Here is a 22507-nt window from a genome sequence, read left to right as displayed (position 1 = left end):
GTCTGAATGGAGCCTTACAGGGGGGGTGATCAGTGACAGGGGGGTGATCACCCTGATTACCCTGATCACCCCCTGTCATTGATAACCCCCCTGTAAGGCTCCATTCAGACGTCCGCATGCGTTTTGTGGATCCGATCCATGTATCCATGGATCCGTAAAAAATCATGCGGATGTCTGAATGGAGCTTTACAGGGGGGGTGATCAGTGACAGGGGGGTGATCACCCTGATTACCCTGATCACCCCCTGTCATTGATAACCCCCCTGTAAGGCTCCATTCAGACGTCCGCATGCGTTCTGTGGATCCGATCCATGTATCCATGGATCCGTAAAAAATCATGCGGATGTCTGAATGGAGCTTTACAGGGGGGGTGATCAGTGACAGGGGGGTGATCACCCTGATTACCCTGATTACCCCCTGTCATTGATAACCCCCCTGTAAGGCTCCATTCAGACGTCCGCATGCGTTCTGTGGATCCGATACATGTATCCATGGATCCGTAAAAAATCATGCGGATGTCTGAATGGAGCCTTACAGGGGGGGTGATCAGTGACAGGGGGGTGATCAGGGAGTCTATATGGGTGATCACCCCCCTGTCATTGATCACCCCCCTGTCATTGATCACCCCCCTGTCATTGATCACCCCCCCCCTGGAAAGGCTCCATTCAGACATTTTTTTTGGCACAAGTTAGCGGAAATTTTTTGTTTGTTTTTGTTTTTTCTTACAAAGTCTCATATTCCACTAACTTGTGTCAAAAAATAAAATCTCACATGGACGCACCATACCCCTCACGGAATCCAAATGCGTAAACATTTTTAGACATTTATATTCCAGACTTCTTCTCACGCTTTAGGGCCCCTAAAAAGCCAGGGCAGTATAAATACCCCACATGTGACCCCATTTCGGAAAGAAGACACCCCAAGGTATTCCGTGAGGGGCATATTGAGTCCATGAAAGATTGAAATTTTTGTCCTAAGTTAGCGGAAAGTGAGACTTTGTGAGGAAAAAAACAAAAAAAAATCAATATCCGCTAACTTATGCAAAAAAAAAAAAATTCTAGGAACTCGCCAGGCCCCTCATTGAATACCTTGGGGTGTCTTCTTTCCAAAGTGGGGTCACATGTGGGGTATTTATACTGCCCTGGCTTTTTAGGGGCCCGAAAGTGTGAGAAGAAGTCTGGGATCCAAATGTCTAAAAATGCCCTCCTAAAAGGAATTTGGGCCCCTTTGCGCATCTAGGCTGCAAAAAAGTGTCACACATGTGGTATCGCCGTACTCAGGAGAAGTTGGGGAATGTGTTTTGGGGTGTCATTTTACATATACCCATGCTGGGTGAGAAAAATATCTTGGTCAAATGCCAACTTTGTATAAAAAAATGGGAAAAGTTGTCTTTTGCCAAGATATTTCTCTCACCCAGCATGGGTATATGTAAAATGACACCCCAAAACACATTCCCCAACTTCTCCTGAGTACGGCGATACCACATGTGTGACACTTTTTTGCTGCCAAGGTGGGCAAAGGGGCACATATTGCAAAGTGCACCTTTCGGATTTCACCGGCCATTTTTTACAGATTTTGATTGCAAGGTACTTCTTACACATTTGGGCCCCTAAATTGCCAGGGCAGTATAACTACGCCACAAGTGACCCCATTTTGGAAAGAAGACACCCCAAGGTATTCCGTGAGGGGCACGGCGAGTTCCTAGAATTTTTTATTTTTTGTCACAAGTTAGCGGAAAATGATGATTTTTCTTTTTTTTTCTTTTTTCCTTACAAAGTCTCATATTCCACTAACTTGCGACAAAAAATTCTAGGAACTCGCCATGCCCCTCACGGAATAGCTTGGGGTGTCTTCTTTCCAAAATGGGGTCACTTGTGGCGTAGTTATACTGCCCTGGCAATTTAGGGGCCCAAATGTGTGAGAAGAACTTTGCAATCAAAATGTGTAAAAAATGCCCTGCAAAATCCGAAAGGTGCACTTTGGAATATGTGCCCCTTTGCCCACCTTGGCAGCAAAAAAGTGTGACACATCTGGTATCGCCGTACTCAGGAGAAGTTGGGGAATGTGTTTTGGGGTGTCATTTTACATATACCCATGCTGGGTGACAAAAATATCTTGGTCAAATGCCAACTTTGTATAAAAAAATGGGAAAAGTTGTCTTTTGCCAAGATATTTCTCTCACCCAGCATGGGTATATGTAAAATGATACCCCAAAACACATTCCCTAACTTCTCCTGAGTACGGCGATACCAGATGTGTGACACTTTTTTGATGCCAAGGTGGGCAAAGGGGCACATATTCCAAAGTGCACCTTTCGGATTTCACCGGCCATTTTTTACACATTTTGATTGCAAAGTACTTCTCACACATTTGGGCCCCTAAATTGCCAGGGCAGTATAACTACGCCACAAGTGACCCCATTTTGGAAAGAAGACACCCCAAGGTATTCCGTGAGGGGCATGGCGAGTTCCTAGAATTTTTTTATTTTTTGTCGCAAGTTAGTGGAATATGAGACTTTGTAAGGAAAAAAGATAAAAAATAAAAAATCATCATTTTCCGCTAACTTGTGACAAAAAATAAAAAATTCTAGGAACTCCCCATGCCCCTCACGGAATACCTTGGGGTGTCTTCTTTCCAAAATTGGGTCACTTGTGGCGTAGTTATACTGCCCTGGCAATTTAGGGGCCCAAATGTGTGAGAAGTACCTTGCAATCAAAATGTGTAAAAAATGGCCTGCAAAATCTGAAAGGTGCACTTTGGAATATGTGCCCCTTTGCCCACCTTGGCAGCAAAAAAGTGTCACACATGTGGTATCGCCGTACTCAGGAGAAGTTGGGGAATGTGTTTTGGGGTGTCATTTTACATATACCCATGCTGGGTGAGAAAAATATCTTGGCAAAAGACAACTTTTCCCATTTTTTTTATACAAAGTTGGCATTTGACCAAGATATTTTTCTCACCCAGCATGGGTATATGTAAAATGACACCCCAAAACACATTCCCCAACTTCTCCTGAGTACGGCGATACCAGATGTGTGACACTTTTTTGCAGCCAAGGTGGGCAAAGGGGCACATATTCCAAAGTGCACCTTTTGGATTTCACCGGTCATTTTTTACACATTTTGATTGCAAAGTTCTTCTCACACATTTGGGCCCCTAAATTGCCAGGGCAGTATAACTACCCCACAAGTGACCCCATTTTGGAAAGAAGACACCCCAAGGTATTCCGTGAGGGGCATGGCAAGTTTTTAGAATTTTTTATTTTTTGTCGCAAGTTAGTGGAATATGAGACTTTGTAAGAAAAAAAATAAAATAAAAATCATCATCATTTTCCGCTAACTTGTGACAAAAAATAAAAAGTTCTATGAACTCACTATGCCCATCAGCGAATACCTTAGGGTGTCTACTTTCCGAAATGGGGTCATTTGTGGGGGTTTTCTACTGTCTGGGCATTGTAGAACCTCAGGAAACATGACAGGTGCTCAGAAAGTCAGAGCTGTTTCAAAAAGCGGAAATTCACATTTTTGTACCATAGTTTGCAAATGCTATAACTTTTACCCAAACCATTTTTTTTTTGCCCAAACATTTTTTTTTTATCAAAGACATGTAGAACAATAAATTTGGCGAAAAATGTATATATGGATGTCGTTTTTTTTGCAAAATTTTACAGCTGAAAGTGAAAAATGTCATTTTTTTGCAAAAAAAATCGTTAAATTTCGATTAATAACAAAAAAAGTAAAAATGTCAGCGGCAATAAAATACCACCAAATGAAAGCTCCATTAGTGAGAAGAAAAGGAGGTAAAATTCATTTGGGTGGTAAGTTGCATGACCGAGCAATAAACCGCTAAAGTTGTGGAGTGCCGATTTGTAAAAAAGGGCCTGGTCACTAGGGGGGTATAAACCTGTGGTCCTTAAGTGGTTAAAGGGTTTCTGTCACCTGAAAAATGGGTATTAAGCTGGCTGACATTAGCAATGTGCTGATGTCAGCTGAACATAACTATATTAGTGCCATCTCCCTGCCTGCCGCCGTTATTGAGAAAAACAAACTTTTATAATAGGCTTATTAGCCTCTAGGAGCAGGGGGGGCTTTTGCACCTGCTCCTACAGGCTCAGTTTTCCCACCACTTTTCACGTCCTTCTTCTCTTGATTGACAGGGCCAGGGCAGCGCTGCTTTCCTCCAGATGGCTGTGTCTACTAAGAAAATCTTGCGCCTGCGCCATCCCATTCAGTATTCGGCGCAGGCGCAGTGAGGGAAGGACGTTCTCCGGCAGTAGTCTTCCTCACTGTGACATATTCAGTGCAGGCGCAGTGAGGAAGCCAGCAGCCGCCGAGAGTCCTTTCCTCACTGCGCCGAATACTGAACGGGATGGCACAGGTGTGAGATTTTCTTAGTAGACATGACTGGCGGGAGGAGAGCAGCGCTGCCCTGGCCCTGTCAATCAAGAGATGAAGTGCGTGAAAAGAGGTGGGCAAACAGTCTTATTATAAAAGTTTGTTTTCTCAATAAAGGCTTCAGGCAGTGAGATGGCACTAATATAGTTATGTTTAGCTGACATTAGCATATCGATAATGTCAGCCAGCTTAATACCCATTTTTTAGGTGACAGAAACCCTTTAAACAAGACCAGAATGTGATTATCACCTCTGGCTGTTATAAAACGGTTAGTAGTGATAGCAGCTGAAAGTGGCAGATTTCGGCTGCTTTCACTCCCGACACGATTTCTAACTGCTATATCTCCTGATGTAGAGGACATTATGCTGCTATTCTCATCTAGACTTTCAAACAAGACCAGTTCCATATCTCTAGTTGTTACTGAACCTGAGATTTGAAGCAGGAGAAAGGTAAGGCTGAACGCTCATCTAAACTCGGCCTCAATTGAAGAAAAAATAAAACTGTTATGACCCCAGCAACAGAGAGTGGGAAAAATTTTACTCGTCCTTTTAAAGGGGTTGTACAATTAATTTCAAGTGGTCGTTTAGACATGACTTAAGGGGAGCAGGTCACCACTTCGGCCATTGATTGGCTGGAACAGTGTTAAACCAAAAGGTACCTGAGTGGAGCAGCGGAGGCTGGATAAGGAAGGAGCTGGGAGCCAGTGTCCGTAAGCAATCCGCTATCTCCAGCGCTTCCATTGAAATGAATAGTGCAGCAGCGCCGTTTATTTCAGGGCAGCACCCCGTTCTCATGATCGGTGGGGGTCCCATCGGTAGTACCCCCACCAGTCTGATGGTTATAGCTTGTTATAACTGGAATACTCCTTGTAAGCTTTAATTTTTTTTTCATAGTCTTGAACTATCTTTGCTTCCTGTAGGATTTACTCTGATGTCCCCCAGATCATGCTGCAAGTGTCATACCACATGTAAACAATACAGTTTTGAGTTGTGACCTGATTTAATTTTGTGATCTCGTCATTCATGGTCTTGGACTATCTTAATAAGCAGATCCAAATAAGTAGTCTTCGCTTTCACAGGGGAGCATGCAGAGCCCGAGGTCATGGACATTGCACTTACGTGATTATGTTGCGCAATCACTAAATGCTGACGGCGCTAATAACCTGTATTTATTACCTTTCATGTATAAACATAGCAGTCTTATTGGTGTATAAATAGTGTAACATATTTTTTTGTATTTTGTTTTTAGGTTGCTGTAAAAATTATAGACAAAACACAACTAAATTCTTCTAGTTTGCAAAAGGTAAGTGGTTTCGGTGAGGTGGTATTCTATCTGGACAACCCTTGCCGCTGGCAAGGAGAAGATTCAGTCTGGAGAGGAGCATTGTTGTCCTGTCTTTGCTGTAAAGGTGACCATACACATTGCTTTAAAGTTGATCAAAATAGACTATTTCAACCAGAATGAATGTTCGTTGGTTGCAAATTAACAACCAAGGATCATTGTAGAGGACCGAGGACCAATGACCTTAACGTTTGAAAAGAAGTTGGCCGTGTTCAATATTTTCTTTCCATAGTTGTATGAAAGCTTTCTTTGAAAGAAAGTTCCCAGAAAGATCTTTCATCCATCGCCAGTTTCATTGAACATGTGTGGGCAAATTAAACAACTGTAACGGCCAATAAGGATGTATACAATAAGCGTATAGCCGTGTCAGAGAAACTATTGTTCACTTTGTTTTTGTTCAGCTGCTATTCCACTGTTGACCAACTTCTGCCTAATGTGAATGGCCACCTTAAAGGGGTTGTTTCACTTCAGCAAATGGCATTTATCATGTAGAGAAAGGTAATGCAAGCCATTCACTAATGTATTGTGATTGTCCATATTGCCTCCTTTGCTGGCTCGATTTGATTTTTCCATCACATTACGCAGTGCTTGTATCCAGGGGTTAAGTATGACTACCGCTACTGGATTGCAGGGTGGTTATAATTTTATCGAAAAATGAATCAAGCCAACAAAGGAGGCAACATGGACAATAACAATACATTAGTAAGTGCCTTGTATTAACTTTATCTACATGAGAAATCCCATATGCATGAGATAAATTAAAGATAATGCCTTTAAGCAGCAGTACTTCTTCCAGTGACATTTACAGATTGTATTGGCAATTTTTTTTTTTTTTTACACGGCATAAGATCAGTGACAAACAAATCATGATGGTGTCTGGGCAGTGTGAACAGGCTAAAAAAAAAGACTGATTTAGAAGAAAACAATTAGCGTATGACTATGTATGTTTGCTTTTTTCTTTTGGTCTCCTCTGATGCGAGTGCATGTTAAAAATCTCCTTGTATTTACTTCTGTAGAAAAGTGTTAAGGTGTTGACATTCTGGAACACCATTAACGGACATTTTTCACCCTATAAGACGCACCTAGGTTTTTGAGGAGGAAAATGAGAAAAAAAAAAATATTTTGAACCAAAAGGTGTGCTTTTGGTGGGTTTTGAACTAGTGGTGGTCTGTGGAAGACACTATTATGGTATTATGGGGGATCTGTGGATGACAAGGTTATGGAGGGAATCTGTGGATGATGCACTGTTATGGAGGGGTCTGTGGATGACGCACTGTTATGGGGGGGGGGGGGAATCTGTGGATGACGCACTGTTTTGGAGGGAATCTGTGGATGACGCACTGTTTTGGAGGGAATCTGTGGATGACGCACTGTTATGGAGGGAATCTGTGGATGACGCACTGTTATGGAGGGAATCAGTGGATGACGCACTGTTATGGAGGGAATCGGTGGATGACGCACTGTTATGGAGGGAATCAGTGGATGATGCACTGTTATGGAGGGAATCAGTGGATGACGCACTGTTATGGAGGGAATCTGTGGATGACGCACTGTTATGGGGGGTGGAATCTGTGGATGACGCACTGTTTTGGAGGGAATCTGTGGATGATGCACTGTTATGGAGGGGTCTGTGGATGACGCACTGTTATGGGGGGGGGGGAATCTGTGGATGACGCACTGTTTTGGAGGGAATCTGTGGATGACGCACTGTTTTGGAGGGAATCTGTGGATGACGCACTGTTATGGAGGGAATCAGTGGATGACGCACTGTTATGGAGGGAATCAGTGGATGACGCACTGTTATGGAGGGAATCAGTGGATGATGCACTGTTATGGAGGGAATCAGTGGATGACGCACTGTTATGGAGGGAATCAGTGGATGACGCACTGTTATGGGGGGTGGAATCTGTGGATGACGCACTGTTATGGGGGGTGGAATCTGTGGATGACGCACTGTTATGGGGGGTGGAATCTGTGGATGACGCACTGTTATGGGGGGTGGAATCTGTGGATGACGCACTGTTATGGGGGGTGGAATCTGTGGATGACGCACTGTTATGGGGGGTGGAATCTGTGGATGACGCACTGTTATGGGGGGTGGAATCTGTGGATGACGCACTGTTATGGGGGGTGGAATCTGTGGATGACGCACTGTTATGGGGGGTGGAATCTGTGGATGACGCACTGTTATGGGGGGTGGAATCTGTGGATGACGCACTGTTATGGGGGGTGGAATCTGTGGATGACACATATATAGCATCTTATAACATAAGTGTCCTTGTGTAAATAGTGAATGATCCCCAATACATGGGCTGGGGTCCGGCAACTGATATTGGAATGGCAGCGGGGCCCGGTGCAGTCACTATATTCTATGACATTGGGCCCCGCTCACTGTAGTATTCATATCTAAAGTGTAGGCATGGGCGCTTTGTTAAACTAGAGCAATTCTTTGCAGCAGTAGAAAAATATACTGTAGTAATTCCCGTAGCAGGCATGCCGGGCGGCAGCGTAACATCAGTCACTACGTCACGCGCCTGCTTCATTAAGTGGGAGGAGCAGGCGATATGTCATCAATATGAGATGAATAGGAGTCAGGCCCCTCTGATTAGCTATTAGAGGAAGCTCCAGTGAGCGCTTCGGCCTCATCACAGCTTACCAAGCACAGCACTGTACATTGGATAGTGGTTGTGCTTGGTATTGAAGCTCAGCCCTATTCACTTGAGTGGGACTGAGCTGTGCCTAGGCCACGTGATGTCACTAGCCTAGGAAGAGGCCTAAGAGCTCACGGGGTGGTGCAATCTCTTCATACAGCTTATTGCTGGGGGTGCCGGATGTCTGATATTGATGACCTATCCTGAGTTAGGCTATCAATATCAAAATCCTATAGAATAATTATCAAAACCCACTTTACTAGGGAAGAATAAACAATTAATACTTAGACTACTTTCACAATGGGGATCAAAAACGCTTCCGTTACTGATAATACAACCATCATCTGCATCCTTTATGAACGGATCTGGTTGTATTATCTTAACATAGCCAAGATGGATCCGTCATAAACTCCATTGAAAGTCAGTGGGATCCGTCCCCATAGACTTGCATTGTGGGTCATGTCCAGATGCGTTTTGCTCCGCATCCCATGACGGAAAGAAAACCACAGCTTAGTTTTCTCTCTGGTATGTGGACCCAACCAAACGGAACAGAATGCATTTTGGAGCGTTCTTTTCAGTTACGTTTTGTCCCCATTAACAATGAATGGGGGCAAAACGGAAGCGTTGTTCTCCAGTATTGAGATCCTATGACGGATCTCAATAGCGGAAAGGGAAAGCGCAGGTGTGTAGGGGAACATAGGCTGTATTTGCATTGCTTTGGTCACCCCAGTCAGACGGGTATCCGGCATCCTCCTTTTGTCAGACTAGTACTCTGGTCCAATAGAAACACCTTTTTTTGTAGTAATAATTTTTCCAATATTTTCCTTAATATGTACAGATGTGTCTGAAACCAAGATTTGTTTATACTGAGGACATCCGTGTGCTGTCTGCCTTTTTTGTGGCTTCATAGGATTGTAATGGGTCTGCAAACAAAATGTAGATTGGACACAGACAAAAGTACTGTTGTGTGAATGAGGCCTTATACTGTACCACGCGTCCAGCTGAAAGTGACATTTAGAGCGAGCGCTGTAAGGGGAGAACTAGCTTTCAATTGCCAGGAGGGTTCTCGCAGAGCTGTCGTCGCAATGTGCCTCGCAAATGTCCTTTCTCTGCTTGATACGAAGTACAGCACGACCCTCCAGCCCCATCCCACCAACTATTGGAGCTCCAATCGCCTGCCTCACCTAGATGCATACGCAGCCCCCCTGCCTCATGATGGTGGTACTTTTACACATCAAATTCCCCTTCCACACTTGGCAGTGTATACATGGCAGGCCCACTCCAGCATTAGAGGGTATTCACTGCCTTCCAATTTTTGGGGTGCGTCCATTCTTGCCTGCTGTTTGTTTTATTTGCATGTAATTTGGTTGAATGGGAAATTTGAGGGAAAATATTTGTTTCCAAAGTAGTGATTTCTGCACTGTGCAGATTGTACACAATGTTGTGTCTGGACAGGTAAAATACTCCTGTCGTCGTAACGAATGTCTTGTGAAGAGGCTGTACTGATGTTAATGTTCAGTTAGGACCCGGACAGGTCATCTGTGGTGCAGCCACACACTGGAAATCTCTGAATTTGCAGCATAATCCCCACGTTACATGCCGATTTGTTTCTGCATGTAAGATGCATTGCAAAAAATGAAATCCATGGTGGAAATACACATCCTTATCATTCCCCCTTTGTCTCGACGTTTGCTGTCAGGATCCAATAAGATAAAATCTACACAGCTTCTGTGGACTATATTTCCCTGACAACTTGTGAATGTCCAGCTGTTGTTAAAGGGGTTATCCAACCCCAATAATAACCCCCTCCCCCAATTCCCGGGCCCCTCATATAGATTATACTTACCCAGCACCCACGTTGCTCCTGATCCCTGCGCGGCTGCCACTGCATCGGGGTAAGTATAATCTATGTGAGGGGCCCCGGGCATTGGGAGGGGTGGGTCATTATAGGGGTTGGATAACCACTTCAAGCTATACAGGCAATCCGTGCATGCTGGAAGTTGTAGTTTCAGAACAGCTGTACAATCGCATGCATGCTCGGCTAACCTAAGTATGCATGTTTATAGAGGAGTCCGCTGTGCTTTTGTACCTTTCAGAAATAACCCTTTTATGTGACCTTCCAGTCCATATACAATTCTGGTGTGAATGCAGATCACAGAAATAGTGTGACCAACACTTGTATGAAACACCAGGCACCCATTTACCTTCTTTTTGAAATGGGTGCTAGCCACATTGCGGCCCAGCCAGGGTAACCCTGTGCTTTGTGAATGGGTTTACTGACAAGTCCAGAAGCAGCAGAGGTTTACAGCTCTACTGCAACATGTACTAGCACCCTTAGGGGCCGTTCATACTGCGGGTTGTAGCGGAATTTTAGCGTACCTGCACACATTGTGGATTATGTGCGGCTTTTCATGCAGCAAAAAAACGCAGCATTAATACAGTACCAGCAAAGTGAATGGAATTGGACAAATATCATATACATTTTGCTTTTTCTTTCGATTTGGAAACTGACCTGCCATGCAAAGGGTGGGATCTGCAGCAAATGTGCTCCAAAAGCTGGAAGTAACGCATGCGGTTTTTGGTGCCAAAATGCTGAGGAATCGGCACAAAATCCAAATGGAATTTCCTTTTTGAAACTCTCACCTGTGTGCAGGTACCTTACGTAATGCTGTCCATCAGTGAAGTACCATTTTATACAAGCTTATAAAACAAGTGCTTATATGAATAGAGAGAAAAGCCAAATAGTGCTGTACCCAGTGTTCTTGTGCTTAGCTGCTCCATCTTCTTTTCTAACAGCTCTTCAGAGAAGTGCGAATAATGAAGGTCCTGAGCCACCCTAACATAGGTAAGTAACGCAGTAAATGTGAGCTATTGTAGTACTATATCAATAGTAATTGCTTACAGGGCATCTGTCAGCAGATCTGTACCTATAACTGGCTGACCTGTTACATGTGCATTTGGCAGCTGAAGGCATCTGTGTTGGTGCCATGTTCATATGTGCCCGCATATGATATATGCAAATCAGCCTCTGGGAGCAATGTGGGCTGCTGCATCCTCTGAAAATGTCATCACACCTGGCCCTGTCAATAAAAGTGCAGAGGGTGTGGCAGTTGCAGAGACCAGATCCTCTAGGTGTAATGGTAACGCCCCCGTTGCTCCTAAGACACTTGCATACAATAAAACATCATTTTTCTCAGCAATGCGGGCACATATGAACATGGCACCAACACGGATGCCTTCAGCTGCCAAGAGCACATGTAACAGGTCAGCCAGTTTTATAGGTACAAATCTGCTGACAGATGTTCTTTAATCTGAATATGTCTTTACAATGAGCATTTTAGTGGTTTTATTGTAACAAATGGTTTATACAAATCACCTTGTGGGCAATTATTAAGAAGGGATTTTCATTGGAACTATGGAGCAACTATCCAGCAACATTTAGTCAGTTGCTGAATGGTAAAACAATGGATTGCGATAGCCTGCACGCCGTAATGGAAGGTGCTAGAATTTAGAATATCCGGTTTTCTGTACTATTCTGAGGTTTTAGACATAACATGCCTGACAAGTTCAGTTTTGCATAGGAATTCCCTAGATTAATTTGGGAATGTGTGAATTCCCTTTTGTTCAAAAGGAAGCTCTCCCAGTGTTAACCATTTCTTCTTTTGCTTTTGTTTCAGTAAAATTATTTGAAGTTATAGAAACAGAGAAGACATTGTACCTTGTAATGGAATATGCCAGTGGAGGTTTGTGTTTCCATTTGCTTTCTATAGTTCCTATCCACCGTAATGTAACTACTCTGGAAAGCTAGGATCATTATGCTGGCCCTGCATATTGCTATATTAACCCCTTAATGCCCACCTCTAGTCAATTACCAGGATAATGTCTTTACGTCTTAATTTATGGTCCGTTTCATGGCATTGCTCACGCCTTTGCACACTGTCATCAGCCAGATTAGACTGACCCTGTACTGAGCCGTGAAGCTGAAATATGAATGTAACTCTAAGACTTAAAACCCCGCCCCCAGGCCCTGCTAAGGCACACCTCTTATCTGGTTAGGTCACGCCCCTCCCACTCCTGAGCTGACGAGGAGTGGAAAAATGAATGTAAAAATCAACTGCTGTCAGCTGCAGGGGTGGGAGGGAGGGCGACCTTCTTCCTGCAGGTCACACTCAGACAGCACAGTGCTGCTGTGTTAGTGTTCTGTTCTAAAGGACATGCCCCCGATCCAGTAAAGGTCACTGTTAAGGGGGTGGTGTGCTGTTAAAGTCACTGTTAAAGGGGAAGGCTGCTGTAAAGGTCAAATTTAAGAGGGTGGGCTGCTGTGGAGGTCCAATTTTACGGGACTGTGTCAGTGTTAAGGGGTGGGGGGCTGTAGATGTCACTGTTATAGTGTATAGTGTTGATATCGTTTAACAACACACACAAACATTAAATAAAATGGATTGATCCTTCAGCTAGTGTGTGTGTGTGTGTGTGTGTGTATATATATATATATATATTTATAACACACACACAGTTTTACCCCCCAAATAAGGCTCCATTCACATGTCCGCAACGTGTTTTGCGGATACACGGATCCGCAAAACACGGAAAGCGGCAATGTGCATTCCGCATTTTGCGGACCGCACATTGCCGGCACTAATAGAATATGGCAGAAAGAGAAAAACAAAAAAAATATATAGTGGCAATTCTGGAGGAGCTGCTCAGCCCCTGACACTGTGGCGTGTCTTTTATTGGTGGAGCAGCCGACCGCATGTGGACCGCAGTAATCGACTAACCCCAGCAAAATATGCATACAATGGAGGATACCAGCGCGGTCCACATGCACCACAAGAGCAAACTACACAGAATGTAGCAATTAATCATATAAAACACAGAGAGAGAATGCACCAAACAGATATAACACTGACTATGCTGGCAAGACATAAATGCAGGTATTAAAAGCTGAGACTTTTGCCAATATATTCCAGTCATGTATTCCACTAATAGAATATGCCTGTTCTTGTCCGCAATTCCGGACAAGAATAGGACATGTTCTATTTTTTTGCGGAAACGGAAACACGGATGCGGAAGTGCGGATCCGCAAATGTGGATGCGGACAGCACATTCCGGCCCCATTGAAAATGAATGGGTCTGCACCCGTTCCGCAAAATTGCGGAACGCATGCGGATCCATTTTGCGGACGTGTGAATGGACCCTTAGTGTGCATCTTTTGAAACCCATATATACCACCATTAGACATCCAGTTATATACACTGTAGTTGATTTTTTGAAAGGGGCTGTGGCCTCACACAGTGTAAACACAGCACCTCTAAGTTTAGATTCATGTTTGCACATTTGCTAACCTTAAGACGATGGCAGGTTTTCCTCCTGGTATGCAGTTGTCCAAGGAAAGACCATGAGCAAACTAGCAACATGTGCACCTGAACCTTGGCGTTCACTCCTCACAGCTTACGACATCCACTGCTAACCTGTTGGTGCCAGAAACCACAGGACGTCTGGTGGCGTTCTTTTGTGGGCGGATGAGCACTATTTAGGCAGCAAAAGGGGGATCTACACAATATTGGGCAGGTGATTTTATAGACGGCTTGAGGGGTAAGATGTAGACATTTGGTGTTTTATCTATGGACATTTCCCCTCTATAAAAGCAGATTGAGTGAGTGGATAGCTCTATTTCTATTTAAGGCAAAACAAGTCTGCAGAAGTCGGCGCAGTCTCCTTTTGGACTAGTGTTTGCTTAGTCTCCTGGAGATGTTGGCAGTACTACTTTCCTACTATATACTGTGTGACACTAGCTTGGAAGTGGAGACCCGAGGCATTAGAAATTACTGCACCTCTTTTTCCTTATTGTCAGTTCCCTGGTGCTTTTATAGTTACAAGAGGGTTGATTTTGACATGATGTACTGATTTATATATTACATTACTTCATTTCTACTGCTGACTACAAAAGCAGATCCTTATCTTTATATCATGTTCTGACCAGAGTTATTACCTCTGTTGGGGTCATTAGCTAGGTCATCAGGCATTTGATCAGTGGAGATGGCACAATTGACCCGAGTGGTTTTGTAGTTATTTGGTTTACATGCAGCAATCGCCTCTGCTCTATCAGGGACAATCGTCATAGCGATCTCTTGTGCCCATAGAGAATTGTTATTCCTGCGCAGCAAATCGTTGTTTTGACAGAACTATCTGCTGCGCAGGAACAACGATTTTCTGTGCCAGCAGTACAATATGCTCCCCCGATGAATGAGCTTGTTCATCGGGTGATCGTCGACACCTTTCACACAGGCAGATTATCAGGAATGAGCGTCTATTCAAACATTCATCCCCGATAATTTGCCATATTATCAGTCTGTGTAAAAGGACTTTGCCTGGAGAGACATTTTCTTCGCACTAGGTTGTCTACAGGCCAGAGAACTCGCTCTCCTAATCAAAACGAAAAAAATTAAAATTGACATTCTATTGTAAGCGTGTTAAATAACCGGCAAGTAATCTACACTTACTGATCTGTCACGCTGAAGTTACAGAGGAAATAAAAAGCCAAAGTGTTAACCCAGGCCTGTAACTAGGATAAGACTAGACTAGACTATATTTGTAATTGGGTATTCTATTAATTAATCCAACGATTAATCGAGTAATTAAAATAATGTTTTTTCTTTATAAAAAGTCAGCAGCTTACCCCCTCAGTGCCAGCAGCTGCCCTCCCGTGCCACCATTTCCCCAGCACCAGTGAAATTAAATTACTTACCTCTCCTGTAGGGGCGCCATTCCACAGCTCGTTCATCTTCTCCGCGTGCACTATGTCCTGACGATGTGTCAGGAGGAAAGTGCGATGCGGGCTGGCGGGTGACCAAGAAGCGGTGAGTAATAGAAAGTGCTTCACTCCCGCTCCTTGGTCACATGGCCCATACGTTTCTATCGAGTATATTTTGTGTCGCATTACTCAATTCAATCGAGTAATCGTTTCAGCCCTAGATAAGGTCCTTTTTTAGTCTGGAAAACCAAAGTACACATCCAGGGGCAGACTAGCCATAGACCCTACAGAGAAAATTCCCGGTGTGCCAATTCCCATAGGGGCACCCGAACCCTCCTCACTGCTGTTGGCCAGGTACATGCTACTGGGGGAGCTATAGGGGTCATTATTAGAGGCAGCATGCTGAAGGTAGGGCTGGCTTGGTGTTGTGGCCCATAGTACTCCTTTGAAGCCCCTGCTCCTTATCTTCATTAGTGATAATTGGAGGAGGAGGCGAACAGAACATGGCAGCTACTGGCCACCACCAAGGGGGCAGTTTTTGGGGATTTATTTTGTGCTGCATTGTGGTATATGGCAGGGGTGGCCAACCTTACGGACACAAAGAGCCAGGAGAAAAAAAACTAAAAACGTATGACTAGCAGAAGTCTCAAGTTATACATCGCGCGGTTGTGATTATTTTTTTTTTACTTTTTTTCTGTTACGGCGTTCACCGCATAGGAAATATTTTTTAAATATTTTAATAGTTCACACTTTTTCGGGCATGGCGATATGTAATATGTTTATTTTTTTATTGTTTGAAAATTTTATATGTAAAATTGTTTTTTTTTTTACTTTTTAAAACTTTTTTTTTAATTTATTTTGTATTTACTATTAGCCCCCTTAGGGGCTAGAACTCTTGTCCTATTCACCCTAATAGAGCTCTATTAGGGTGAATAGCATCTCACACTCTCCCTGCTGCCCTGTGCATAGTGCACACAGCAACAGGGAGGTTACCATGGCAGCCGGGGCTTCAGTAGCTCCGATCGTAACTGCCACCAATGAAGAGGGGAGAGAGGACTCTGTGGATACTAATACTTGGGGGGGAAGGGGAGGAGAGGGGGGCGGGCACAACTGTGCCACAAATGAATGTAATTAACACATTCATTCAAGTATAGGAGGCGGTTGTGCAGCACATGAGCGGTTATTTTCTGCAGATCGCATGCCCCGTTATTGAGGCTGGGTACCGCCAGCACCTGCTCCCACCCTTGAATTCTTTACATTCATTGGTGGTGCAGTGGCCACAGCCTCTCCCCTTCTCCTGCTTGCCATCTCCCCACTGGTGGCAGCGACAGCCCTGTCACAGTGGGGAGGGAGGGATTCCTTCCTTCTCCACTGTGCTAGTGAAGAGAACATGGTAGGCGCTGAGAGCGGCACATGCCATGTTCTCTATTAGGCTACGCAGCTGCTTCCCATCTCCACAGCAAGAGCTGCGGGTTGGCCACCCCTGGTATATGGTTATGTGGGATGGTATTCTGTTCTGCGCTATGATATTACTGACCCTGCCAACTTGTATTGGCCCTGTCTACTTGTGTTGTCCTATCTTCTGTCAGTTTGGATCCATATAACATTGGACCCACTTTTAGTTTATTTATTAAGTTTACAGTCCGCCCCAATCACATTGTTCGTATGCTGGCAGTTTGATAGGGGATGCTATGAGCTAATCTGTAAATCCGCACAGCAAATTAAACTTGCATGGCATAGAGATTGTCTGTGAATAAAAGTTAAAATAGTAAGTACAGATTAAATAGGTTAGCTGATGGATTTAGATTTTATTAAGAAAGGATTGGCGAACACCAACTGTGTGCTTTATATTGATATCCCTTTGGATTTATTAGTCCTTTAAATATACTAGGTTACTAAGTTTAATCACCAACATATACATCTGCCAGGTTGTGTTGCATTTCTTGCTCTATAAGCTCAGTCAACATTTACAACCTATTTCTTGCTTCAGTGCATCAAAAATTACTAAATTTAGTTTTTTTTCGTGAATTTAATATTAATGGCTTGTTCTCAGGATAGGTAATCAATATCTGATCATTGGATCACAGGCAGGGCACCCTAGGAACTATTGATGTGGTAGCCTTGGATCTTTCCTAAGGCTTGTGGCTACTACAGCAATCGAACGATCTCAGCACAGCGTTGCTGTTCGAGCTGCGGAAGCACAGCGCTCCTGTGGAAAAGCCGTGGTCACAATTCAACACAGCATCTGAGGAGTTATTTGTCCATGATCGGTGTTGTTGCTGATCAGACATTCGCCCCGGGTGTTTGCTTTTTAAAACGGCAGAAAACTGCCAGCTGTGGCACCTGCTGAGCTGCTGAGCTGCTGAGCTCACGCCAAGTTTAAATGCTGGACTTCCACCATACATGTACGGCAGAGGTACGGAAAGGGTTTTGTGGCAGACGTCCTGGAGGACTAATCGCAGATCTTCTGTGACTGTAGACTTGGCCAAATCCTTGTCTCCATGTTGTTTTATACAAACTGGACGATGATGCGATCAGGGCTCTGTGGGGTCACATCATCACTACCAGGGCCCCTTGTTTTTCTTTACACTGAAGATAGTTCTTAATGACATTGGCTGTATGTTTGGGGTCGCTGTTCTTCTGTAGAATAAACTTAGAGCCAATAAGACTCTCTTCTGATTGTACTGCATGATGGATAAGTATCTGCCTGTATTTGGATATTTATAGTGCTCTGCTTGACCCTTTAGGTGAGGTGTTTGATTACTTGGTTGCACATGGAAGAATGAAGGAGAAGGAGGCGAGAGCTAAATTCCGGCAGGTGAGTAAAATATCTAACATTTATAGGTAATGTTTGCTGGAATGGGGCCCGATTTTCCCATCTTTTGAATATGAATAGTCTCTCACCGAACCCAAAAATGAGGGTCCTGAGACTCTTGATGAATGGAGCAGTGATCGATGTGCAGCACTGCGATCCGGCTGCAAGTTCCGTCAGAGAATGCTGGGCATCAGCCTTATACAAACCGAAGTGTGCAGCCGATTCTCGGCATATTTACTGGATTGCGGCCGGATCACCGCCGAACCCCATTATAGTTAACGGGGCCATAGGGCATTCCAGCTGCATCTGGCAGTGCTGGATCTCTGCCTGAACAGCCTGCTGGAATTCATGCCACAGATGTGAAAGTAGCCTAAAATGTATTATGAAACGTACCAAACACAGAGAAATATTTCTTCAGATTTACAGTTTTTTTTTTGTTGGGTTTCCAATCAACGTTGCAGTTCCTCATTGTCGTTCTAAAAAAAAAAAAGGTGCAGATGCTAAGCTCTTGTCACCATGCTGGAAGCACACCATTCTCTAAAATGCCATTAAAGGTGTTGTACAAGATCACAAAAAGGCTCTGCTTTTCATCCAGCCCCCCTCTTCCCCCCAAAAAATAAAAAAAATTAAATTGTGCTCCATTTCTCCATGGGTTGTGTGGTGCACATTTATATGCTGTCATTTCTGTATGTGGTTTCTGTCTGCTTTTCTGCCATTATGTTGGAACTGTCCTGAGGGCATGATATTTTTATCACATTTTTGTATGCATTGACTAATTTGGGGCAGAACAACATTTATTTATTTATTTTCTTCCCTATTAACAATGACACAGAATTTGTTAAAAAATAGTAGAGAAAGTCCTGCATGCTAAAAAAGCATTCTCCTTATGGGGTCTGTTCGGCTCCGTTTGCTTCACTCATGTTCCCAATGCGTTATTTTCATTGTTCTGCTCCTACAACGGAGAAGAATAACGGAAATAACGAATGCTGATGTGAAAGAGGCATTATTTGTATTGTACGCTTGCCAAGCCAAGTTTTAATAACTGTGGATTATATGTAAGCATTGGTAATATTGAGGATTTGTATAATGAGCAGTTTATAAAATTGGTTCTTTTTTTTTTTTTTTTTAGATTGTTTCTGCTGTTCAGTATTGTCATCAGAAGTTTATAGTTCACAGGGATTTGAAGGTACGAAAATGACTTTATAACGTTTAATACCAACCTGTTCTTGGTGTAGTTAAAGGGTTTGTTCGAGTGTTTAATACTGATAATATATTGATATACCGTCAACATATTTCACATTGCTTTACACTTTAGTGGGAGCAAAGCTTGCAATCGGTGGAGGTCTTTCTCCCAGTACCCTCGCAGGCCAGATGTTTATAGAGGCAGCCACGGCCTCCTCGCAGCTTACAAAGCACAGCACTGTCCATTGTATAGCGTCTGTGCGTGGTATTGCAGCTCAGCGTCACTCAACTGGGACTGAGCTGCATCTAGGCCATGTGACCAAAGAACGTGACATGCTATAAATGTCTGATAGGTGTGGAACTCAGAGACCCACACCTATCTTAAAAGGGTTATCCAGGACTAAGTATGAACCCCGTGCTGGGATTCATACTTACCTGGTCCCGCTGCTGGATGCCGGCTGTATCACTCCACATCCTCCTCGGCAGGTCCTGGGTCATCCAGTTGATGGGTGTCACATGAGCGCTGCAGCGGTGACCTGTCGCCCATGCAGCACGTGATCCATTGATTTACCTCTTAGGTGACAGGTCACTGCTGCAGCTAGTGATTGGCTTTAGTGGTCACGCGATGCCTGTTAACAGCCTGTTGAATCCCAGAAACCTGTTTATCTTCCGAGGAGGATGTCTAGCGATGCAGCTGGAATTCAGCTACGGGGACCAGGTAAATATAAACCCTATTGCTGGTCCAGCCACTCTGGAGAGGTCTGTTAAAACCGCCTTTTAGAGCGGGGCCCCATAATGGAGTAGAGGCCGTGCACATCTGGCTTTCTTCATTCACTTCCAGTGATGGTCAGTTCGCAGTGTTCGCCAGCGAACACATGCAAGCTGCCATCTTTAGTAAGGTAGACCCACCTATCCGGCGATGCACAACTAAGCCCTTACCTGTGCCTGTGACGGGAGCTGGTCTGAAATCAAATGCAGTCACCGGGAACAGGCAGTTCCGAGAACAGCCTGATGAAGGCCCCCGGCGGCTGTTCTCGTAGCTGACTGCTCCCAGTTACTGCGTTTGATTTCAGACCGGCTCCCGTCACATGCACAGGGTAAGGGCTTACCTGTGCATTGCTGGACGGGTGAGTCTACCTTACTAAAGATGGCAGCCCGCATGGCCAGATGCGAACTGACAATCACTGTTCACTTCTATGGGCGTTTTGAATAGTTAAAGGGGTTGTCCCATCTCAGACAATGGGGCATATCGCTAGGATATGTCCCCATTGTCTGATAGATGCGGGTCCCACAACTGAGACCCGCACCTATATCGAGAACGGGGCCCTGCATGTGCAGCCCCCCTCCATTCATTTCTATGGGGCTGACGAAAATAGCTGAGTGCTGGTGGTACGCTCTCATTCACTTCTATGGGAGCAGCGCTTGGTGGTGGACGGACCCCGGGAAATCTGGGGTCCTCCAGCCTCAGCTCTCCCCGCTCTGTTCTCGTTATAGGTGGGACCCGCACCTATCAGACAATGGGGGCATGTCCTAGCGATATGCCCCCATTGTCTGAGATGGGAATACACCTTTAAGTGTGCTTACTCCAGCTATGGATGGAAGTGAATAGGGAGAGCCGCACATGCCACCCCCTCTTCATTCCCAGAGTTGTGACACGCGATCCTCTTCTTGAGATAGGTGTGGGCCCTACCTTTTGGAATCTACACCTATTGAATCTTTATGGCACATCCTTTGGATATGCCATAAATCTCCAGATGGGAATAACCCTCTAATGTATTTAACAGACTTGCCAAATGAAGAGTATAAATGGTTTCTATCCATGCATCAATGTAAGGACACTCACTGTGTCTGTAGTTTCCTGAAACCACTGAGGTTCACTGAATTTGGCAAAATAGTTATTTGGCTAAATTAACAAGAAGTGAACTGCAATCAATGTACAACTCATGAAAACCTGTAGGCTTTCAGTTAGTTATTAAGGAACTTAATAGTTATTTCTTCCCCACCTCTCCTTTTTAGGCTGAAAACTTGCTGCTAGATTCTGATATGAACATAAAGATAGCTGATTTTGGCTTCAGCAATGAATTCACTTTTGGGAACAAGCTGGATACGTTTTGTGGCAGTCCGCCCTATGCAGCACCTGAGCTCTTTCAGGGGAAGAAGTATGATGGGCCTGAAGTGGATGTGTGGAGTCTTGGAGTTATTCTTTATACGTTAGTCAGTGGTTCCTTGCCTTTTGATGGGCAGAACCTAAAGGTATGCTTGTGTGAAAAAATCCCCCTGCCTTATTGTGCTTTCTACATTATATGTATGCAGTGTGTGTGTGAAGTTAAGAGAATTGCACACAATATTGGAAAGTTGGTGTAGTACTTTTTTGAGATTGGATTTCATTTAAAGTTGCCTTTTTGCTGTAGCTCTACCACTGCTGAACCCAAAACAGTTCTGGCTACATTTACAGAATCCCATGCTACCACCAGGGAGCGTCTCTGTTGCTCGGCCAGGCAACATGTGGATTTAGTAGCCGCGTAATTCTACACATTAGACGTATGTTGACTAAACAAAACATTGCAAAAATTGGTGCATTACAATGGTTAATGCACTTGACAATATATGGCTAGAACCCTTACTCTGATATTTAAAATGAGACTTTCGCCAATATATTCTTATATCAAGATACCGGAGCCTGCACCTCGTCAAGGTCTCTCATAGTGGCACGGGATCTAACGCTAACCTATCTGTGCCGTATGGGCACTTACAGGAGCATAAGATCTGACACACAGGGGATATGTGTGTTTATTAAACGCCAATTTTGGCGGGAGCAGACCACTATGTCACGCCTCTTGGTTCTCCCCTGACAGCAGCTGTCGATGGAGAGAGGGTCATGCATGCTGGATTTCATCATGCCGATCCTTTTGATCTCGGGTGATGACTAGCTACTATCTACTGCAGTCTCACAGTTAGGCCCCATGCACACGGCCGTGTGCGGGCCGTGGAACCGCGGCCTGGATCCCTCCTGAGAGCAGGAGCGCACGGCGTCACTGGTTGCTATGACGCCGTGCGCTCCCTGCTGCCGGCACAGTACAGTAATACACTGGTATAGATCTATACCAGTGTACTACTGTATTGCGGCAGCAGGGAGCGCACGGCATCATAGCAACCAGTGACGCCGTGCGCTCCTGCTCTCAGGAGGGATCCAGGCCACGGTTCCACGGCCCGCACACGGCCGTGTGCATGGGGCCTTAAAGAGGACCTTTCACTAGAATAAAACTTCTAAACTAACTATACAGACATATAGAGCAGCGCCCATGGATCTCCCTGCACTTACTGTTATACCTGGGCGCCGCTCCGTTCTCCCGTTATTGCCTCCGGTATCT

The 22507-nt window shown here is 44.4% G+C and overlaps 1 protein-coding gene across 7 annotated transcripts in view; it reads left to right on the top strand.

The window, feature by feature from the left end:
* Positions 1–22507, top strand: part of MARK2 (microtubule affinity regulating kinase 2) — a 59613-nt gene that overhangs the window by 5734 nt on the left and 31372 nt on the right. For all 7 annotated transcript variants that reach the window (XM_044269445.1, XM_044269441.1, XM_044269439.1 and 4 more), the window contains exons 2-7: positions 5642–5695; positions 11182–11230; positions 12063–12128; positions 17887–17957; positions 19084–19140; positions 21153–21389. In XM_044269445.1, coding sequence (XP_044125380.1) covers positions 5642–5695; positions 11182–11230; positions 12063–12128; positions 17887–17957; positions 19084–19140; positions 21153–21389 — 534 coding nt within the window. The remainder of the gene's footprint in view (positions 1–5641; positions 5696–11181; positions 11231–12062; positions 12129–17886; positions 17958–19083; positions 19141–21152; positions 21390–22507) is intronic.

Source organism: Bufo gargarizans, chromosome 10 (genome assembly GCF_014858855.1).
Source record: "Bufo gargarizans isolate SCDJY-AF-19 chromosome 10, ASM1485885v1, whole genome shotgun sequence".
Classification (NCBI taxonomy): Eukaryota; Metazoa; Chordata; class Amphibia; order Anura; family Bufonidae; genus Bufo; species Bufo gargarizans.
The sequence above is the reverse complement of the archived record's forward strand: the minus strand, read 5'-3'. Positions and strand labels throughout refer to the sequence as shown.